Source organism: Suricata suricatta, chromosome 13 (assembly GCF_006229205.1).
Source record: "Suricata suricatta isolate VVHF042 chromosome 13, meerkat_22Aug2017_6uvM2_HiC, whole genome shotgun sequence".
Taxonomy (NCBI): Eukaryota; Metazoa; Chordata; class Mammalia; order Carnivora; family Herpestidae; genus Suricata; species Suricata suricatta.
This window is the reverse complement of record NC_043712.1, coordinates 73,498,266-73,519,264: the sequence shown is the minus strand read 5'-3', so window position 1 is coordinate 73,519,264 and position 20,999 is coordinate 73,498,266. Positions and strand designations below refer to the sequence as shown.

General features: G+C 44.6%; 1 protein-coding gene across 1 annotated transcript in view; it reads left to right on the top strand.

Moving 5' to 3' along the window:
* Positions 1-2,846, top strand: part of PCSK5 (proprotein convertase subtilisin/kexin type 5) — a 461,176-nt gene extending 458,330 nt beyond the window's left edge. The window contains exon 38 of the mRNA XM_029920456.1: positions 2,169-2,846. Coding sequence (XP_029776316.1) covers positions 2,169-2,575 — 407 coding nt within the window. The 3' untranslated portion in view covers positions 2,576-2,846. The remainder of the gene's footprint in view (positions 1-2,168) is intronic.
* The last annotated feature ends 18,153 nt before the right edge of the window (positions 2,847-20,999 follow it).

Genomic DNA, 20,999 nt, shown 5'->3' with positions numbered 1-20,999 from the left:
ACAGAATCTGAAGCAGGCTCCAGGCTCTGAGTTGTCAGCACAGAGCCCAACACGGGGCTTGAACCCACAAACCATGAGATCATGACCTGAGCCAAAGTCAGATGCTTAACTGACTGAGCCACCCAGGAGCCCCCCAATATTATCTTTAATCATTTTATGGAAGCTAGCCAACATCTAGAGCCCCCCTTAAGACTTAAGGCATTTTAGAAATGAACTTTCATCAAAGGCTAAAAAGAAACAAATCCTTTTTACCAATTCCTAGGCCCCCACCTTTCTCCTACCCCCAATGTCATCCATATGGGTACTTGGTCTTCATTGACCACAAACTTAGAAAGAGTCAAAATGGAATAATACCTACACACACACACACACACACACACACACACACACACACACGAATATACATATGTATAGGTATAGGTATAGGTGTATATATATATTCTTAAAATATATTTCCTAGTCCAAAGCAGATCATTTCCTTGGGTTCAGATGTATCATCACCTGACAAGAGACATCATATTTATGTGAGCCTGTCCATGTAGAAGTGAAGTAAATCCCAGACCCATAACTGCTACTATTTCTTTCTTATTTTTTTATTAGCCTTTGCAATTCAATTCTAAACATCATTCCAAAAACTAATTGTTCCCTTCTTTCAGCTTTCCTACCCCCACAAACAGCTGATTTCCCCAGCTCCTCATACATATCCATCTTAAGGGTCTGACTGCCTAGTTAATATCCATGCTGTTTCACCTAAGAATAATAACCCTCATTACATCAATGGCCTTAAATGAAACCAGAAGTGTGTACATGCTGGGTGCAGAGTTTATCCAAACCTGTTCTGACTGAGAACTGTTTAGTCAGGTTTCCTGGGTCTTCTGTGGCCCTTAAAGATCCACATGGAACAAACCTGAACAGTCTATATACTCTTGATTACCTGCTTATTTCTTCCTGAGACTCTCTGCTCCTTCAAAGAAACCAGATCACAGAGGCTGACCATAACTGTGCAGACCTAAACCTAGAGAACAGTAAGAAGACATGATTGTATATGGCGCCCTAGTAATTAAAACAATCTTGAAACATCTTTTATTGATTCTCCTGCCTTGGGCATATTTATCTCCTAGTACCACACACAGATAAGCTTATCCATCCCTCTGGTGCTTTAATATTTCCTCCAGAGAAAAAGTCTGCGCTGCTATTGTTAATGACAGAAATAATTATGATAGTGCTATTTTAGAAAAGGAAACTCTGTTGGATGGGCAAAAATCCCATGAGGATGAAAATTTGAATAAAATGGGAAATTTGTTTATCACTAGCACAAAGAGAGAGGCAATACATGGTGGTGATGAATCAGACCTAATTGGCTAGTCTGTTATAAGCAAAAATAATTGCCCCTAAAATAATTAGCCACAAAATTATATCCATTAAGCTAGTATATATAATGTATATTATAGAATCTCATAAACGAATCTGTGGGGCAGACCCAGGTGGTCCCAAAACCATTTATGGAAAACTTACCATGCATGTCAACTTGTACATCCAACAGAGCCTGCTACTTTTGTCCCTGGTTCTCAGACTCTCTCACGCTCCCATCTGGCAGGTTAAAGAATAGGGAAAGGGGTGCCTGACTAGCTCGGTCAGTAGAGTGAGCGACTCTTGATCTCAGGGTCATGAGTCCAAGCCACATTGGCCACAGAATCTACTTAAAAAAAACAAGTCAATGGTTTTATAAGTAATGGTCTCTACCTTGGAATGTTGGACCAGATTGAAGGGTGTCTGGGGACAGGAATCAGTCTTAGCAGCAACTGAAGCACGGCTCAAGATGAAACATTTTTCTTAAGAGTAAAATAGAACAATCGATTATTACGGTTGGATGCTTGGCGACTGACACATGAGGTATGAGGATGAGGGGACTCTTTAGTTCTCAGACTGACCTTCACCCTAGAAGGGCTTGTCGGTATCATCGGATGAAGATTGGGACCCTCAAGGGGTACCCGGTGCCATTCTGTAGAGAGGTATGCCCTCTAGAAAAATGCGGGACAGTGATTCCGCCATTTTAGATCTCAAAGACAAAGCAAAGCTTTTTACCCAGACACTAATTTTCCTCAATTCCATTTCTTCTCTCCCGTCCTTCCCCTTTCTCCTCTTCCTTTGGGGTCTTCTTCCAACAGAGGAGTGTATCCTTCACGCAAGTGAAGTTGGGCCTGCAGGCGAGCGTACCAAGACAGCCCTGTTCATCACCTCCTCCATTATGCTGGTGCTTCTGCTCGGGGCAGCTGTGATCGTGTGGAGGAAATCACGCGGCAGAGCCCAGCCAGGAGCAAAGGCCGGCTATGAGAAGCTGGCCGACCCTAGCAAGTCGTATGTGTCCTATAAGAGCAGCCACCCTGAAAGCACCAGCTTTGAAGAGGATCAAGTGATTGAGTACACGGACCAGGACTATGATGAGGAGGAGGAGGAGGATGACATCGTCTACATGGGCCAAGATGGCACCATCTACCGGAAGTTTAAGTACGGGCTGCTGGACGATGAGGAGGATGAGCTGGAATACGACGATGAAAGTTACTCCTACCAGTAGACCGAGCCGCTCGGCCCGCCCCCAACCCCTTTCTGTCCCAGACATGCGCGTGAGGGGTACAGTTTTGGGAGGTTAGCCCCACATACCAGGCTGACATGTGGGTGTTTGTATTCGTCCTCCTAACCCTGAGTCCAGCTAGAGCTGGTAAGAATGCTGAAGTAACTTGTTCTTTGGGGTGCCTCAACTCAATCAACCGGGACTGAGGTACAACGATAAAATTCAGAGGGATTTCCCTCAAAATCGTATGTCAAAATACAGAAGTGAAAAAAAAAGTGACATCTGCACAAACCGTTTCATGAAATTTAAAAAAAAAAGTGGCGGGCCTATAGGAATTCTGTTTCTCAACTATACTGTGGAGATATCTGCTGCCTTCTGGAGTTCCGATACTTCTGTAAATGCTTTCGGGGGGAAGGGAGATAAAAGAGGGTTTTTGTTTTGTTTTTCTTTGGGGATTTTTCTCCCTTATTAGCTGTCTTTGGGCAGAGGTTGGCTCAGTAAGGGCCAGCTATAGAAGGTTCTCCACATCATGCCAGTTGTCACCCGACTTCCCCCCGCCCCCATACAAAGAGCTGGAATGGATTCTAACTCGGAATACTCCTAACGTCCGCTCACCAGCATAGTAACGCAGCTGCCCACCAGCCTTCCAATGCTCTCCACCTCTGTGATCTGTTTGTAGACAGCCTAGGCTTTCCTTGTCTGCCCCCCTGTCTAGTACGGGCTTGGGTTTGTACACCAGGCACCGTTTTCCACAAACAGCAATCCAGAGAGAGGGGCTCTTACTATGTGAAATTCCGTAAACTGGATTTTGCGGATTTCCTTGTCAAAGCAGAAATTATAGGCAAAACTAGGAGGGGATCACAAGAAATGGACATTTTCAGACGATCCTGTTACTGAGGAAAAAAAAAATGTACTGCACACCTACTATGTAATGGGTACTGAGCTAAATAATGCCTTTCAGGAAAAAAATCACCTCACTTAACACCATGAGGTTGGTACCATTATTGCTCTGTTTTTATAGGAAACCTAAGACTTTCTGAGAGGTTACATAAATAGCCCAAGGTCACAGAGAGCTAATCAAGATTCCAGGAAAAACAATGACCCTAAAATGCATATTCTTAATAACTATGCTAGACTGACATAAGAAGCAACCTAAATATAGTAAAAGCATGTAGATTATTTTTTGACATGGCAGCCATATTACCTTTACTAAATTCATACATCTGTCTTGTCTTTTGACATCACAAATCACTGATACAGGAAATCACTGTGAAGAAGACTCCAGTGTACTGAAGGCCTCAGTGTCTCTTTAGGGGTGTGCTCTTAAAACAAAGGTTGGCAAACTTTCTCTGGAAAGGGCCAGATGGTAAATAGTTTAGGCTTTGCACAATGGTCAGTTCTGCCATGTGGAACAAATGAGTGGGTTGTGTTCCAATTAAACTTTATTCATGGAGGCTGAAATTGAAGGTAATTTTCATCTAACACAAAATTTTATTTTCCTTTTGATTGTTTTTCTTCCATCGCTTAAAAATGTAAAACCATTCATAGCTCAAGACATTACAAAACCAGGTAATGGCCACCAGACTGCAGTTTGCAGACCTCAGCTTAAAAATCTATTTTTCAGAGACCAAGTGTATTATACACACGTGCTATGCTCCTGCCATTTTTGATCATTTAAAATCATCCCTTCAAGATTTGTTTGAACTTGTTCCCTTTACAATTCTTAGAAATTAAAAATAGATGTAAGATAACCATCATTATCGATGGAAGAATTTCTTATTCCTTAGCTGTGTAATTAGTGTTATGCAAATGAGTAATTTTGTTTGTTCTGATAAACAATTATCTTCCCTGATAATTCTAAAGCCCTGATAGAATGAGTTGGACATGTGTTTGTGTAGCCTGGAAATCATTTTCCAAGAAAAATCTGTGTTTATGGTACACAGTTAAAGATTAAATGAGGTCCAAATAACCCTGAATACTCAGAAAAAGCGTGTTATCTTATGTGAACCCAGAAAAAACGGTTTGTGCTGTGTGTTGGTACAGTTTGACATCTTTCCTTTATTCTTGATCATGCCACATAATCCTCAGACTCCTTTGGAATACTATGCTAACAACTGTCTAAATAGATAAATCTGTAGTTGGAAAACAAAGTCCCTTTTTGGTTTTCTGTTTGCAAATACCTTGGAAATATTAAGAGGATCCTTATAGACTAGAAATGCACCAAGAGGCTGGGCAAGGGCTTGGAAAGTTCCAGTTCATAGAAAGTAATTTTAAAACTGGAAACAAAATTAAATCAATACCAGATAATGCTATGGGGACTGGCTAATTACCAGCCTATTTCTGAGCACTTGTTGTGTGATTGGTATTATGCTTCACCAAGTAAGAGACACAAAACAATGCTGTTTGTTGAGAGTACTTCTTTTTCTCCTTTTTATCTCTCTACTGCCGATGACCAAAGCTAGTCAGGGCAGTTATGAAGCTTCTTCCTAAAGATCAGTCCAATCTGTCTGCCAGCCCCACTCTCACTGACTCAGGCCCCTAGTCTCTCATCTGGACCCTTCCTACTTCCACCTGAATTTTGCTGAGGTCTTTTTTCCTCCCCATTTACCCTCTATCCTTCTATCAAAGACCCACCAGATCTTAAGTCCACCAGACCATCACATTCAGGGATCCCCATCACCCCACTGACTATGACATTGAAACCTTTGTAAGATAGAGCCACTGCCTCAGTCACCCACTTTTTCCTGCCCCTCCTTATTTCCCAGGTACTCTGTACTTTTTTTTTTAAGTTTATTTATTTTTGAAAGAGAAAGCACACACGTTTGCACGCAGGGGAGGAGCAGAGTGGGGGGAGAGCCTAAGCAGGCTCCATGCTGTCAACAGAGAGCCCAACATGAGACTTGATCCCATGAACCATGAGATCATGAGGCGTGAGCCAAAAGCAGAGTCAGACACTTAACTGACTGAGCCAGGTGCCCCCAGATTCTCCAACTTCTAACCTCTCCAGGATAATATCCTGTCACCTCATGTCCTTGGGCACACATTGTTCATTCCTTGGAATATTCTTCCCTCACCTAGACCAGTTGGAAGATTTCTGACCATCTTTTAAAATCATGTTCACTTATTACAACCTCTCCTGGATGTCTTCCCTGACCATCTTGAAGATGAACCACCTTTTCACTTCTCTGCTACTTAGATACACTGTGCGTATAGTTTTCCACATCACATTGTGATGCTACTGTTGTTTGATTATACATCTGTATTTACTAAAAGAGAGGGCAGCTACTCGATTCCTTGAGGTGGCTACTATTTCCTTTCCAGAACCTAGCACAGCACCCAGAATGTGGTGAACAGTCAAGAATTCTTAGTGGAATTGAATTTTAAGACAGGATTCACATATATGAAACAACCAGACAGTGATAATGGTCCTGAGTGCAGTGTTAAGTGGGAAGAGGGAAGAACAATGGTGTCCATTAAGCATGAGAAATACCAGATAACTCAAACTAGAGCCTGTTGGGGATGGTTTCATGGGGAGATTTGTGCTTGGAGTTGATTTGAAAAAAAAGAGAAGGTATAGAAGATATTCCTCAAAATAGTCACTAGAATCAATAAGTGGTTGATCTGACTTTGATGATAATAGCAGTAGTAATATTAACCCACCACTATGTATTAAGAATTAACCGTGGGCCAGGCACTGTTCTAGATACTGGGAAAACACCAGCAAGTGAAACCAATCCGATCTTGAGTCTTAAGAAACTTGTGATCTAGTTGGGGAGAAAAATATAAATCATAACAATACAACGACTTTTGATGACTTCTATATGCCAGGCATGGTCATAGGCACTTTTCTCCCATGATTTTATTTGATCCTTAGGACACAAACGCTATAGAGCAATAATCTGATTCCTCTTTACAAATGGATATTCAGGGTGCTCTCAGAGTGTTTTTGAGTGGTCCACCTAGAATCTGAATCTAGGACTTTCCAGTCCATACTCTTCCTGCTCTACCACTCCACTTCTACCTGAGGAATTAACCTAGCCTCTGTCCGTAATCCCTGGATTTCTCTCTCATTTGGAAATTAGTTTTACCCGAATGGAATTTGCGATAACAATGAATCAACAGAAGGTGATATATATTTCAATACATTAAAACTGAAGCTATGGGGCACCTGGGTGGCTCAGTTGGTTAAGTGTCCAACTCTTGATTTTGGCTCAGGTTGTGATCTCATGGTTCATGAGATAGAGCCCCACGTTGAGCTCTGTGCTGACAGCACTGACCCTGCTTGGGATTCTCTCTCTCCCTCCCCCTCTGCCCTTACCTAGCTCAAATTCACATTCATTCTCTCTCTCTCTCTCTCTCAAAAAAAAAAAAAAACTTAAAATAAACTTAAAAGAAAACCCTGAAGATAAAGACATAGGTCCTTACTACATACATCTGACACTGGAATAGACATTTCAAAAGAGCTGTTCAGAGTTAGGAAGGTCTGCTTCAAAGCTCATGAAGAACCAAACTGTAGAGTGTCCTACCCAAGCTTAGATGGCATCAACTAGGATACACAGTAGTCTGCGTTTTGTACTAACATGTAGTAAGTGTAAATCGATTATGTTTCAAAGAGAAATATAAGACATCTGTCACTGCGTGCCTGACACAGACTAGACTCTAACTGATCACTAACTATCAACAAACAACATCTGATAAGGAATAAATGACCAAAATTTAAGGATGTGTTTGGGGCTTCACATTTAAAGCCACCTACACCTACCTTGCATTGTTCTCAACATAGGCCTAACAGAAGTCATAAAAATGAAGAAAGATAAGAGGGATGGCGTGTGTTCTGTTTACTTCTATTGCCGTAGTCACTAAATACATCCAGTGGTACAAAGGCACATAAAAAATAATTGCAATTGCCTTCTGAGCTAAGAATATACGTCAGAACTAGGGCCTATGACCACACTTAACTGTAAGGAACACCTGAAAGCCAATATTTGGTCAAGAGTAATGAGATTGCTTACCTCGCTGGGCTTAGAAACATCACAATTCCTCTTCTGGGGCTTTGCCATCCACAATAAAAGTTTCCCAGTATCAAGGAGATCATGACCTGAGCCGAAGCCAGACGCTTAACCAACCGAGCCACATCGGGCTCTGTGCTGACAGCTCAGAGCCTGGAGCCTGCTTCAGATTCTGTGTCTCCCTCTCTTCCTGACCCTCCCCTGCTCACGCTGTCTCTCTTGGCCTCTCAAAAATAAAATTTTAAAAAAATCTTTAAAAAATTAAAAATAAATAATCTCGAGAGCACAGCTAAGAGTAAAATGTAAAATGATTAGGAAGTGATGAGTTTGGGGTATCTGTTACCTGTGTTTTTAAAATAACTTCTTTCATTGAAAGTTTTAGAACTTAGTTTTTAATAACAGCCATGTCTAACAACTGACTTAGAAGATTCCTGAACAATGAACAACTAGCTTCATGAGCCGGGACAAGCCAGGCGCCACACAACCACTCTTTCTTAGGTCGAATCTTTCCCTCCGTGATTTCTTTCTCTCACTATCAAATCTCTCATCCAGAAATTCCTGCCTTTTTTTTTCTATTAGTTTCTCAACTCCAATGCTATCAGAAGGCAATAAAATAATCACTTGTTTGTTCATTTCCACCAGCAATCAAAGAAAAACAACTTTAATGAATAATAATGTTTTAGCAAAGACTTAATATTTACTTTTGAGAGAGAGAAAGAGAAAGGAGCACAAAGAGGGAGACACAGAATCCAAAACAAGCTTTAGGCTCTGAGCTGTCAGCAGGGCCCGACATGGGGCTCAAACTCCCAATCTGTGAAATTATGACCTCAGCCGAAGTCGGACACTTCACATCACCCAGGCACCTCTGTTTTAGCAAAGACTTTTGGTTCCACAATTCCAGAGTTCTGTTCACTGTTACCTGTGGTGATGTGGACAATTCCGTGTATTACTTGGTATAGAGTAAGCCAGTGTGTTCATTTTTACTACTGCATAACCAGCTACTATAGGTAGAGCAGCTTAAGATAATATGCATTTATTATTCCACAGTTTTACGGAATAAACTATTTTATTACCCAGAAGTCTAAGTGAACTTGACTGGGTCCTCTGCTTAGGGTCTCACAAGGGCAAAATCAAGACACAAGTCTCTTACCAGAAGCTCTGGAGAAAAAACTGTCCTGCAAGGTATTCAGTTTCTGGTAGCTATAGGATTGAGGATCCCCTTACTTTTCTGGCTGTTGACCGGGGATCACTCTCAGCTCCCGGAGGCCACTCGGATCTTACGCACGGTGCGCCCAGCCCCCTTGCAAAGCCAACATCCACCCTGCTTTGAATCCTTCTGACTCTCCCTCTTACTACCAGCTGGAGAAAACTCTGCTTTTAAAAGCTCATGTGGAGAATCTCCCTTCGGCTACAACATAGCATAATCACAGGCATAATGACCCATCATATTCATAGTCCTGGAGATTAAAGTGGGAAATCTTGAGGGGCCAGTTTAGGATTCTGCCCACCATAGCCAATAAAACTCGTTTGGAAATCAATTTTGAAAAAAGCGTACTCTGTCTTTTCAATATTTGTTCCGAGTTCAACACTAATTCCTTGCTGGAAAATATATAAATAGTACTAAAGCACTTATAGAAGTTTCACTTTTGTTTACAATTTACTCTATAGTACTCTAAAAGTAAGTTTAGAAAGACTCTCTCAAGTATGCTATGATAGTTACATGTAATAATAAGCAAGATTTAGAAGTTTATATACACTTCCTACATGGAGGCGCCTGGGTGGCTCAGTAGGTCGGCATCCCACACTTGATTTTGGTTCAGGTCATGATCTTGCGGTTTGTGGGACCCAACCCTGCATCTGCACAGATAGCCCAGAACCTGCTTGGGATTCTCTCCCTCCCTCTCTCTCTGGTCCTCCCCTGCAAGAATGCTCTCTCTCTAAACAAATAAAAGCTTATGTGGATTATGCAATGGAACCATAGAGAGCAAGTAAACAACATTATCTGTCTCCAAATAATTTAAAGTAAGGTGAAAAAAACCCAATCATGTGTATAAATAACCAAAAATGAGGGAGAATGCAAGCAATGCAATAATTCAGGAGCAAAAAAACAATACAACCATTAGTATGCATGGATGCCTGACTGCTCAGTCGGACACATGACTCTTGATCTTGGAGTCATTGAGTTGGACGCCCACACCGGCTGTAGAGACTCCTTAATAAACAGCAAAACAATAAGCATTTTTCACATGAACTTGAACTCACAACTCTAGTTCAGCTACCTGTGATAAAGGACATTAATCTTCCTGACCACCAGGGGCCCTTGAAGTTCATAGAAGACAGACACTATGTTTGGCAGACCCCACCTCTTCTTCCTACATCATTTCCCCCTTGTGTTGTTTCTCAGGGAACCAACAAGCCTAAGTGGAAAAGTGGCACAAATGTCCAATGACACTGGCTCAGTGCCAGCTCCACAAATTATGCCCTCGCTTCAGTTTTAGTAATTACATCTCATTCTATCCATTCATAAACTATTCCTAAGTATGAAGCTCTTTTTCTCATCTTGGTAGGTGATGCCCTGATTCGATTCACCCTTTCTGTATTCATTTTTATAAAGATGATTTGGCATAAGAGAAATGTGCATTTTTGAGAGTAAAAGATTCCCAGGATAGGATTCCAGCTCTGGCCCTTTCTTGTGTGGAATCTTGGGCAAGTTACTAAAGTTCTGATTCCTCGCTATGCATGGGAAATTTGAACTCCTGACCTGCCAGGTTGCCGTGAGGAATGAATGACATTACATAAGTAATGTCCCTCCCTCCTCCCTCCCACATCATTTTAGTAGCAGTGAAAACTCTTTTAACAATGCACCTGTAGTCTGAAAGGATTTGTGAAGCCAGATTACATGAGGGAGAAAAAAGCAGACTGAACCTGCTCTACACGCTTAATCTGGAAGTGAATATACACCCACTCAGCACTTACTAACAAGATCTTCTCAGCAAAGCAAATACTGTTGGATTAGTGGTTTTAAGTACACATATCATTAATCAGATTTTCTTACTTGATTTCTGGGAGATAGGGAAACAGAAGATTGCTCCTTCAGAAATCCAGTGATCTGCTCCTAAGCCAGGAGCAAATAAAAATCCATTCCTCACTGAAGTGATAACAGTTTTAGTTGAAGGGTCATACATTCAGTAGACATGTTGGCCAAATGCTTGAACTCTAATGAAAAGCTCTTCATCTCTCCACACCTTTTCACTCTGAAAAGTAACCATGGTTCCACCTCCAGCTGAATAGTTTTTTGTTCTTGTTTTCAGTCATCTCTGCACTCAACATGGGACTCAAACTCATGACACCAATGTCGAGTTGCATCCTCTCCAGACTGGGCCAGCCAGGGGTGTCTGAATAGTGTAACAGAAATCCTCTTTATAGCTAGACTGTCCAAGAGAATCCACGCTTCTACAATAAAGCCCTCCTTTCTCCCCAAGACATGAACAACTCCCATGTTAGAGTTTGCCTACGAAGTCACAGGGAATCTCAGCAATATGCTGAGAACATGAACAAGGAAAGCCAACCATCTGGTCTCTCCAGGTCAGTTTCACCCTGAATCCATGTGGAAAAACCTTTAGGTTACAGGCCTGTGAAGAGTCAGGAAAATGGGCCTGTCTGGACGGTAGAGCTGAGAACTCATGAGAGCATCGTCTTTTGCCTCCACAGCCCCCGAATGTCTTTGAGTTGAGGATAGTGTGGCAGGCGTCATGAATGCAGCCAGTTGATGCCCGGCTGTGGGGAGCAGTGGCCTGGACCACAGATATCAAGGGACAACTGCAGGTGGGCAAACACGACAGGCAGGAGAGCAGAGTCAGTCAACCAGGTAGAAACTAAACACCACAGTGCAGGTGCCGTAAGAGTGTCCATAGGCGGTACAGTTGACCCTCGAACAATACGGGTTTGAGCTACTTGGGTCCACTTATATGTGGATGTTTTTGATAAGCACAGAACAGTATCATGCATGTAATTTCCTTATTATTTTCTCAGTAATATCTTCCTTTCTCTAGCTCACTTTATTGTAATGCGGTATAGAATACAACATACAAAATACTTACTCATCAACAGGCTATTAGTAGTCAAGTTTGGGGGAGTCAGAAGGCACGGACGGATTTTTGACAGTATGGGGAATCAGTACCCCAACTCCCATGTTGCTCAAGGTCAACTGTATGTAGTGTGGGTTCTAGGCTTCAGGTCTCAGTCTGTCAAGATTAAAAGGGTGCCTTGAGCTGTGTTTTTAGTACTGACTATGTTCCTGGAATAAAGGAACACAGGAAGCAAATCAAATTGCTAATTGACAAGTAGCTGGGCAAAGAATCCTTGACAAAGGACACACATCCCTGGTCTTTAAGGGGATCCTGAGGGATCTTTGCAACTAATGCTCCGGGATGCTCCAACAATGTCTCTCTCTTGGCCTGGGATTGGAATTTCTATGCTCTGTGATCCCTTTGGCCAAACTCCACACCGAGTCCTTTACTGCCTCTGTAACTTCCTTTGCAGCACAGCTATGTAACATCTGGATAATGTCTCTGTCCTGTTTTTCCATTGGTTTTTACTTTTAAAGAGCTGTTTGCTGTTTGCCTATCAAATCCATTTTGTCCCCTGTAGGTGGATTTCCAATGACCTCAAACTGGCTTATCTCCTTACATTTGCTTGTGAGGCTTAAAGGAAATAATGTGTGTCAGTCTGTGTAAGCTGTAAGGGGGCTGCACCGATGTTATTTCTCTGTTCACCTGTGTTGTCACTTACACTGTGGAAACTGGGGAGAAATCAAACAATATTTTCACGCCAACCATCTGGATGTGGTTTTTCAGAAAACTGGGCAGCTAGATAATCCGTGGCGCCCCGTGTAAAAATTAAGAATTTCAAAATGGCGGGGCACCTGGGTGGCTCAGTCAGTTAAGCACCCAACTTCAATTCATGTCATGATCTCATGGTTTGTGAGTTTAAGCCCCGCATGGGCCCTGTGCTGACAGCAAAATCTGAAGCAGGCTGTTGGATTCTATGTCTCCCTCTCTCTCTTCCCCTACCCGGCTCATACTCTGTCTCTTTCTCTCAAAAATAAACATTAAAAAATTTTCAAGATGGCGGCAGCAGAGCACTGGCTCTAAGCAGGGAGCCCAGGCCCAGGCCCAGGCGTCACGCTCAGGAAGCTGACCATGATTTCAGGATATTCAGAGTGACCTGGGCCTGCAAAGTCTCTCGCCTCCAAGTAGGTCAAAGAATTTGAATATAGAGGTGGTAGCTTTAGAGATAAGGGAAGAAGAGTTCCTTAACATCTACAAAACATGGAGATTTAAGAAAAACTTCAAGAGGCTTGGTATAGAAATTCTTTCCAGACATAAGAAGCTTAATTGAAAGAGATTTGCTCTTCACATTCAGGACACTTCATTCTTACCTCAGCCTGAGTGAGTGACGCTGGCCAAGTCCTCTGAGACAGCGTATGCGGCTGCGCCGTGTAGACTGCACAACTGAAGTGTAAGCTTTCACTGTTGCCGTTTTGAAAGGTGGCCCTCGGCCCTTCTGGAAAAGGCACGCACTACACGCTGCTGGCGTGGGGCCAAGTGCACGGCACACTCCGTCCCAGGCCATGGGTGGAAACGGCTTCACTTTGTCCCAACTCGGCGTTACTTTCCTGTGCGACCCGCTTGGGAAGCTTCGCCACCCTCGGAAAGGCAGGACGGCATGGAAGGAAGGCAGGAGGGCATGGAAGGAAGGGCCGTGGCACCAGAGCCCTGTTTACGGACCCAGGGACTGGCCGTGCTGGGAGGAAGGGCAGAGACCACACCACATCCCCGGCTCTTTTTCTCCTACCGGCTTGTCGGCTTCTCAGAGGGGACAGAGAGCGGAGAAGTCTGTAGCTTCCCCTCTGTCATCTGGTGCCATCTGTCCTTTTCATTCCTTTTCTGAACACTTCTTTCAGGGGACACAGTGAAATAAGCCCCAGGGGATGTATACAAGAGCAAATTCATCTTTCCTGAAATGCTGGCTTGCCAGAGGTCTCCTGGGCTGCTTTTCCTCCCACATCTAGAAGGTACTGGAATAAACGAAGGGACATGAGGCCCCTTTATTTACTGCATCTGGGGGAGCCAAGGGCCGTCCGTGACTCCTTCCACAGACATGGACTCGAACACCTACTTCCAAGAGACCTAAACTATGTACCAGGAACACCAGGGAGGTGAAGATAAAGTCAAATAAAACTGGAATTCCTCCAGAAGACTGCCTGTAATGGTCCTCAGAGTCACGGAGGCCAGCTTCTTCCATTCGGTGCCCCAGCACACAGCGGGGGCGAACACACAGCAGTCCTCCATAGGTATCTGGGGAGCGCTGTCTGCCACCAACCCAAACTAGACTCTGCGTGTAATGTAGGGAACAGTTTGCTGGGTCCTCACAGCTGCAATGTTATCTTCCACCAGAGGAAGAAATGGCCACCTTACCACAGTAATGAGCCCTGTTTTCCGGGTACTAACAATCACTTTCCCAGGACCGATGTGTTTAGTCCTTATAAGCACTCGTGGCATTCCGGTTTCACAGGTAAGACACTGGCCACAGGGAAGTAAACTGTCGTGTCTCTTTGTATAGATACTGGCTGAGAGGATCTCTTCCTCATTAGCCAGACACAGCTGCCTAAAGGTTCCAGAACCTAACACAAAGAGGGCAAATTAAAACAGGGTCTTTCTTTTTTTTTTTTCCTTTTCTTTCTTCTAACTGCAATAAACAAAATAAAATTTATACCAATACCTCTTTATAAAACCAAAGCACAAGTCTGAGGAAACAATACTTATCCAAATTATATTTTCCATCATATTCTAATTTTTTTTTTTTTTGATGCTGACCACAATCGATGAATCAGAGTTCACAATGTATACTTTTTAAAAACCCGAGAGAGCCCCTGATGGGTCCCTCAGATCCTGGGCTTCCGGAAATCCTCCTCTGCCCATCTTCTGGGTCACTTCCTGCTCCAGATTGCCTTCTTAGGTAGAGTCTCTATCAGATTTGGCTCCAGCCCTACCTGTACATCTGGACCCAGAGAAGGACCTTGTGCTCCCTCTCTTCACCCCTCCCTGAAGTGCCACGTTCTCTCCCTCTCTGGTCTGTGGTCACCAGCCAGTCTAGCTACAGCTTCTTACCCAATCTTTACATTCTATCTCCCACCTAGGAAACACAAGCTCTCTGCCAACATATCTGAAAGGGATACAAACAGCATGCTGATGTCATCTCCAAAGGAGCCTTCCCTCCCTCGTCAACTCCACTCCACTATACGTAGGAGGAAAGTGACCAACAGAACAGGTTTCACACTGTCTCAGCATGACCTGGATTTTCTAGAGCCTAGAATCAGAAAGTGGGGGAGTTAACATCATCTGTTACAAAGATTTCACCCTTGATGGCCTCTTCCAAAAGCACAAAGAAAATGCTCACATGATTCTACAGGTGGGTGGGCTTCAGGTAAGTGGAGGGAATGGAAAGAGGAGCAAAGGCTTGGAGTCTGGAATGCGTGGTTTAGGAATCACAAGGGAACACGGACTCGCTGGGGAGAGTGCACGGATGACAGAGGTCGATGGGGGACAGAAGATGGCTGTCAAGGAGGTAACAACAGGTGGTCCAAGGAGCCTGCCAGCGGCTGAAGGCTCAAGTCTGGGCACTCTTCCCTGACATTAGTTGACCCTCCTGTTCTGGTCAGTGACCGGCATCCTTGGTCCCCCTCTATTCCTCCAGACTCAAGAGATCTCGTTCCTGTCCACAATGTGTCTAATGCTTACGTGTTTGTGAACTCTCTGCCTTTTATCCTCACTCAACTAAAAGTTGTTTGTGTTTTGTAACGTTTATTTAGTCTTGAGAAAGAGCATGCAAGGGAGAAGGGGCAGAGAGAGGAGACAAAGAATCTAAAGCAGGCTCCGCACTGACAGCAGAGAGCCCAATATGGGGCTCGAACCCACAGACTGCAAGATTATGACCTAAGTTGAAGTCAGTGGCTTAACTGACTCTTGATTTTGGCTCAGGTCATGATCTCACAGTTTTATGAGTTCAAGTCCCATGTCAGGCTGCACACTGTGCAGAGCCTGCTTGAGATTCTCCCTCTCACCTCTCCCCCATCCTCTCTCTCTCCGTCTCTCTGTCCCTCCCCCACTCCCACTGTTCCCATCCATCATCCAGGACCCTCAGGGTCCTGTTTGCACTGTAAACTCCTTTAGGGCCAAGCGCGGCTAAGCCTCAGTCAGACAAGACTGTTTCCCTCTTGAAGCGGGTTGAGTTCCAACACTCAGCTGTGAAACTTTCTTCCTACACAGTTTGAGTTGGACTGAGTTTATCTCTGACTTTTTGTTTCTTCCTCTGCAGTGTGGTAACAATACTATCTAGCTAGATGGCTTATTGCAATGAACAATGAAGCGAAGTGACGGAAGTAAATGCACATGGACGTTCCCGTTGCTACAACAGCTCAAATCCACCACAGATCAGCAGACGGAGAGAATGCAACCACTCACATCTTGAATCTCTACAGGGAAACATAGGGATCCTACTCTTCTTCTGAATGTTCCATGTGCACCTAGTTGTCTGGGTTTTACTCTGAAAACTGTTCTTACACACACACACACACACGGTGTCCTCGGTGTAGTTAAACTGTGGCAGTAACCGATATTTCACATTATCCATCCTTTGGCAAGACTGTGAAAAGGGATGAAGAAAAGAAACGTTCATTGAGGGCAGAAAATCCAAGGGAACCCTTGCTTCCATCTCCCCTAAAACCTCATGAGAAGCAGTCAAACTAAGTCTGTAGGGAACAGAAGAGAACAGGTCCAGCTGGTCAGGCTAAGGGCCAGGGAAAGTTCCAGTTTTGAAATATGGTGGAAATCTCAGAATATTAATCATTAGGTTTTGTTGGCTTCAGAAGAGATTTGAAGACAAAACCAAAAGCCTCATTTGACAGAAATTCTGCAGTGGTTGGAGAACCTTTAATAATCCTGAAATTCTAGCAAATCTGCAAGCAGAACAATACCCAGGGCAGTGGGAGACAATGCTTTGAATCCTCAGAGGCCTAAAGGGGCCCTGAAATGAACTTGGACATCCTGTGAGTGACTCACAGTTAGCAGCAGGTATTTGTTTACAGGGACCCAGGCAGAACCCACACCAGGGAACTTTCTCGATGCCCCAGAGGGAGCGACTCTCGGAGGATTTATATCCACCTGCTCACAGAGAAGGCTTACTGGTGCCCTCTCTCATGTGTACACAATGCGATCGTTGCCATGGAACGAGAATGTGAGCCCTGAGAGAGCCTGCCAAGTGGCTAATCCACACAGGCAGAGGTTCACATATTCCTCAGCAGTGGTGGTCTTTCATCAAATGTCTTTGGGAGAACACACAGACACGGAACAGTGAGGGGTGCTGCCTAGAGTAAGCAGGGCGAGGGGGGCGCGGAGATCCAGCCCCAGGTACACCTACCTCCATAAGCCTCTAGATGCTTCCAAAAACACTCAGAAAATCAGGTTTCAATAGGATTATCACTGCTGGCATCTGAACACTAGCCCTGAGCTTCCTGCAAATCAAGGTAAAAAAGAAAACACTATGGATCATACACTTTTTTCTTTAGATAATGAGAGTAGACTTGTCTTCTTTTCAGTATCAGACTCCCCCTCATTGTGTTTCAAGAACTTATTTCCCACTGTCTGAGCCTGGGTGGAAAAGTGCTATTCTCTCTCTAGAAGCCAAAACAGGTGTTCAGTTTTCCAACCCATCCCTTGCAGTTAACACATGGGCGCATGACCAAAGCTCAGCCAATCAGATATTAATCACAGAAAGATTAGTTTCCAGGGCAACAGGGAGTGTGGCTGGAGGGTGCTCAGGGGGGGAAGCTGGGGTGCCCTCGCCCAGCAGCGGTGGTGCTGACCTCGGTGAGCCAGCTCTACATGGTTCCGGCTCTGGCTCTGGGGTCCCCTGTTCTTACCCAGCTTCCAGCTTTCCCATCCAACCTCAGAGTTCCCCAGCATTCTTCCAGTGAGGTTCATTTCCTCCCTAACCAACCAGGTCCATTTCTGTTACTTGCAACCAGTTAGATTCCTAAGCAAAATGGTAGCATCGGAGGCTTAAGTCTGCCGTGGTAACTACAGAAGATAACACAGCGCAGTTACAAAATACTCGGATTTAACTTGAGAATTCACCTCTAGGGACTCACTGGACATGAGCATGAGAGGGAATAGTAAGATTATTTTATTTGCTGAGTTATCCTTGCCTGTTAAAACTCAACCAAGGGCTCTAAGGTCCCAGAATGAGGCCCTGCCCAATGTGCAAAGAGACGTGAAAGGATTAAATGTTAGGTCTGAGCTCCAAAAAATACCCTGGGGCGCCTGGGTGGCTCAGTCAGGTAAGCGTCTGACTTCTAGCTATCGGGTCAGGGTCTCAGTCTGTGAGTCTGATGCCCACGTCAGGCTCTGTGCGGACAGCTCAGAGCCTGGAGCGTGCTTCGGATTCCGTGTCTCCCCCCCTCTCTCTGCCCCTCCCCTTGTTCACTCTCTCAAAAGTAAAACAAAAACAACAAAAACCCAGGCATTTACAATTTGAAGCTAAGAAGCATTCATGGGTAGTTGTGACTTCTCTGCCTTTTGGCCCGGCCTGCTGACAAGCTAAGTGCTTCCTGAGATGCAGCTCCGCTCCAGACAGCAAGGGTGAACGCTCAAGACCACAGGGACTGGCACCCACCCCTCTCCCACCCACTTCGGACGCCCTGCTTCTCCCAAGTCTTGGGTGACCTAGGGAGCTAGTCCTGGTTCAGGGCACTGACCTTAAGAAACTCGATAGAGGCAGGCAATTTATAAATAGAGAATCTTTACAGACGATGCCTTTGCACCTTCCTCACTCCCAATCCCGCAGGTCACGCCTGTTCAAGGAGAGAGAAAAGGAAGAGAGGGGGCGCCAGAGGGAGAGGTGAGGAGCAAAGGGAGGGGAAGGGGGAGAGAGCAGGGAAGGCAGACACCTTCTCTTTGAAGCTTCAGGTCAGCGCTCCTCTAAGTCGGTTCAGGCTGCTCTAACAAAATGCCACAGCCTGGGGGGCTTCTAGAGGACAGAACCTTAATTCTCACCGTTGTGGAGACGACAAGTCAAGCCAGCATTGGTCAAGTTCTGGTGAGACGCTTCCCCTCGGCTGCAGACCTCCTGCCCACTTCTCAGAGTATCCTCACGTGGCATAAAGAGCAAAAGAAAGTTCTCGGGGTAACGCTTTACCAGGGCAATGCCACTCATGACAGCTCGGCTCCCCTCCCCCACAGAGGTCCCCACTGCTAATGCGCTGGGTGTCAAGATGTTCCCGTCCAGTGCTGACATCCTGTGACTACACCTCCAACACAAACACTAACATTTAAATTCACCTGGACACTCCAGACTCGAAGATGTGAACACCTGCAGTCCACGTGCATCCTCCCCCACGTGGGGGCTGGGCGTGGGGCAGTGATATTTACTATCCTGATTTTGGTTTGGATTTCACAGGTGTGTATCCAGATATCAAAACCCACCAAGCCGTACAATTTAAATATGCGCGACTCATGTCGATTATACCCTAATAGAGCTAGCATTGACTTGCTACTGAAATATAATGACCACACGGGCGTACGACATACCGATTCAACAACTCTGTACATTACCAGTGCTCGCCACGTAACTGCCGTCACCACCTGTCATCATTCGTGACTACCTTATGGTGCCTGTGCTGCACTTTTCCTCCCCGTGATGTACTGTATAACTCCAAGTTTGGACCTCTTCTCTCCTTTATCTTTTCCTCCCATCTCCCGGTCTACCTCCCCTCTTCCCAGTTTTTTTAGAACCTTATTTTACCGTTTCTAACACGCATTTCTCTCCACACATCAAAGCCATTCCAACTCTGGTAATCCCTGGATTTGTCATCTTTGCAGGGCTTGTTCTGTCATTTGTTTCTGCTAACTCTTGTTCAGGATGCCATCTCTTTACAGGGTAGATTTATTTCCCAGCTCAGTCTCTTTTTTAAAAAAATTTTAAAACATTTTTGCTATTGAGAGACAGAGAGAGACAGAGCACAAGCACGGGAGGGGCAGACAGAGAGGGAGACACAGAAGTGGAAGCAGGCTCCAGGCCCTGAGCTGTCAGCACAGAGCTCGACGTGGGGCTCCAACTCAGAAACCGCAAGATCATGACCTGATCCGAAGTCGGACGCTTAACCGACTAAGCCAACTAGGCGCCCAGCCCAGCTCAGTCTCTGAAGGTCAGGTTGGATCTCCTCTATCAGCCTCACGACCAGTTTCCAAGTCACAGGGGAATGGGATAAGGTGAGCACTTTTCCCAGAAAAGCAACACTGTCCCCATAAATTCTAAGTAAATGTCCCACTTCTGTCTCCCTGATCACAACTGTCACTCGGGAGCCTTAACTACAACATTTAAACCCACTGTTGAGAGCACTGAAAGCCAGCGCAGCAAGAACCCCCGTGCGTCCCTGCGGGCGCTAGCCGAAGGCAAGAGGTCCCAGGGACTGCGAGTCATGGAGAGTGCAGGACGCAGTTCTGGAGCGGGAGTTATGGGAGGGAGCTCACACCTACTTACACTCCCCTGGCTCTTATAACTCTGAAACATAATGGGGACCCTCACCCTCAGAAGTAGGCTTCTGGGGATGGACACAGTGTGAACAGAATGCTCTTGAAACAAAGGGACACAGGGGAAGAAGCATCACCTGGCCAAGGTTTATTTCAAGGCCTGAAATCATTCAGATTCATCAAAAATGGTACTGCTGCAATCTCTCATTATACGTACTCCACCTCAGAACACACAGTTCTCAAACTGTAGGGTGACAAGAGCAAAGGCTTTTCACGCACTTAGTGAGGACATAAATTAGCAGCGGGCTAGTCAAACACGTACAAATCTGTTTTTACACTTTCCATGTCTGTTTTTATCTTTGCTTCATAAAACCAAAAATAATCGAGGCTTCTTTCAAGCATTTCAACATTAAGTTACATTTCCTAAGTATTTTTATAAAGGAAATAAGACACACACTACATTGTTTGCCATAAGTTCATACACCAAACAGAAAAACAGTCATCTAAATTTACCCATGCTTCGGCTTTCTCCAGATGTTTTACCTATTTTTCTACTTTATAGGTTTGTTAAGATCAGTGTTCTATGCAGATTAGAGAAAATGCTTTATAAGGAATTACTGTTAAAATTACCTTCTTCAGTCTTCTGCTCCCTTCCCCCACGCCAAATCCGGTGCTTACGTGAACGACAGTGTAGTGTACTGTTTCGGGGGCCCAAACAAGCCGTAGTCTCAATTTCCTAAGTATCCAAAGACTTCAGTTCTCCACCAATATAAACAAGCATCCCAAAGAGCCAAAAATTGCTTCTTAGGAGGAAGAAAAAATGCAGTG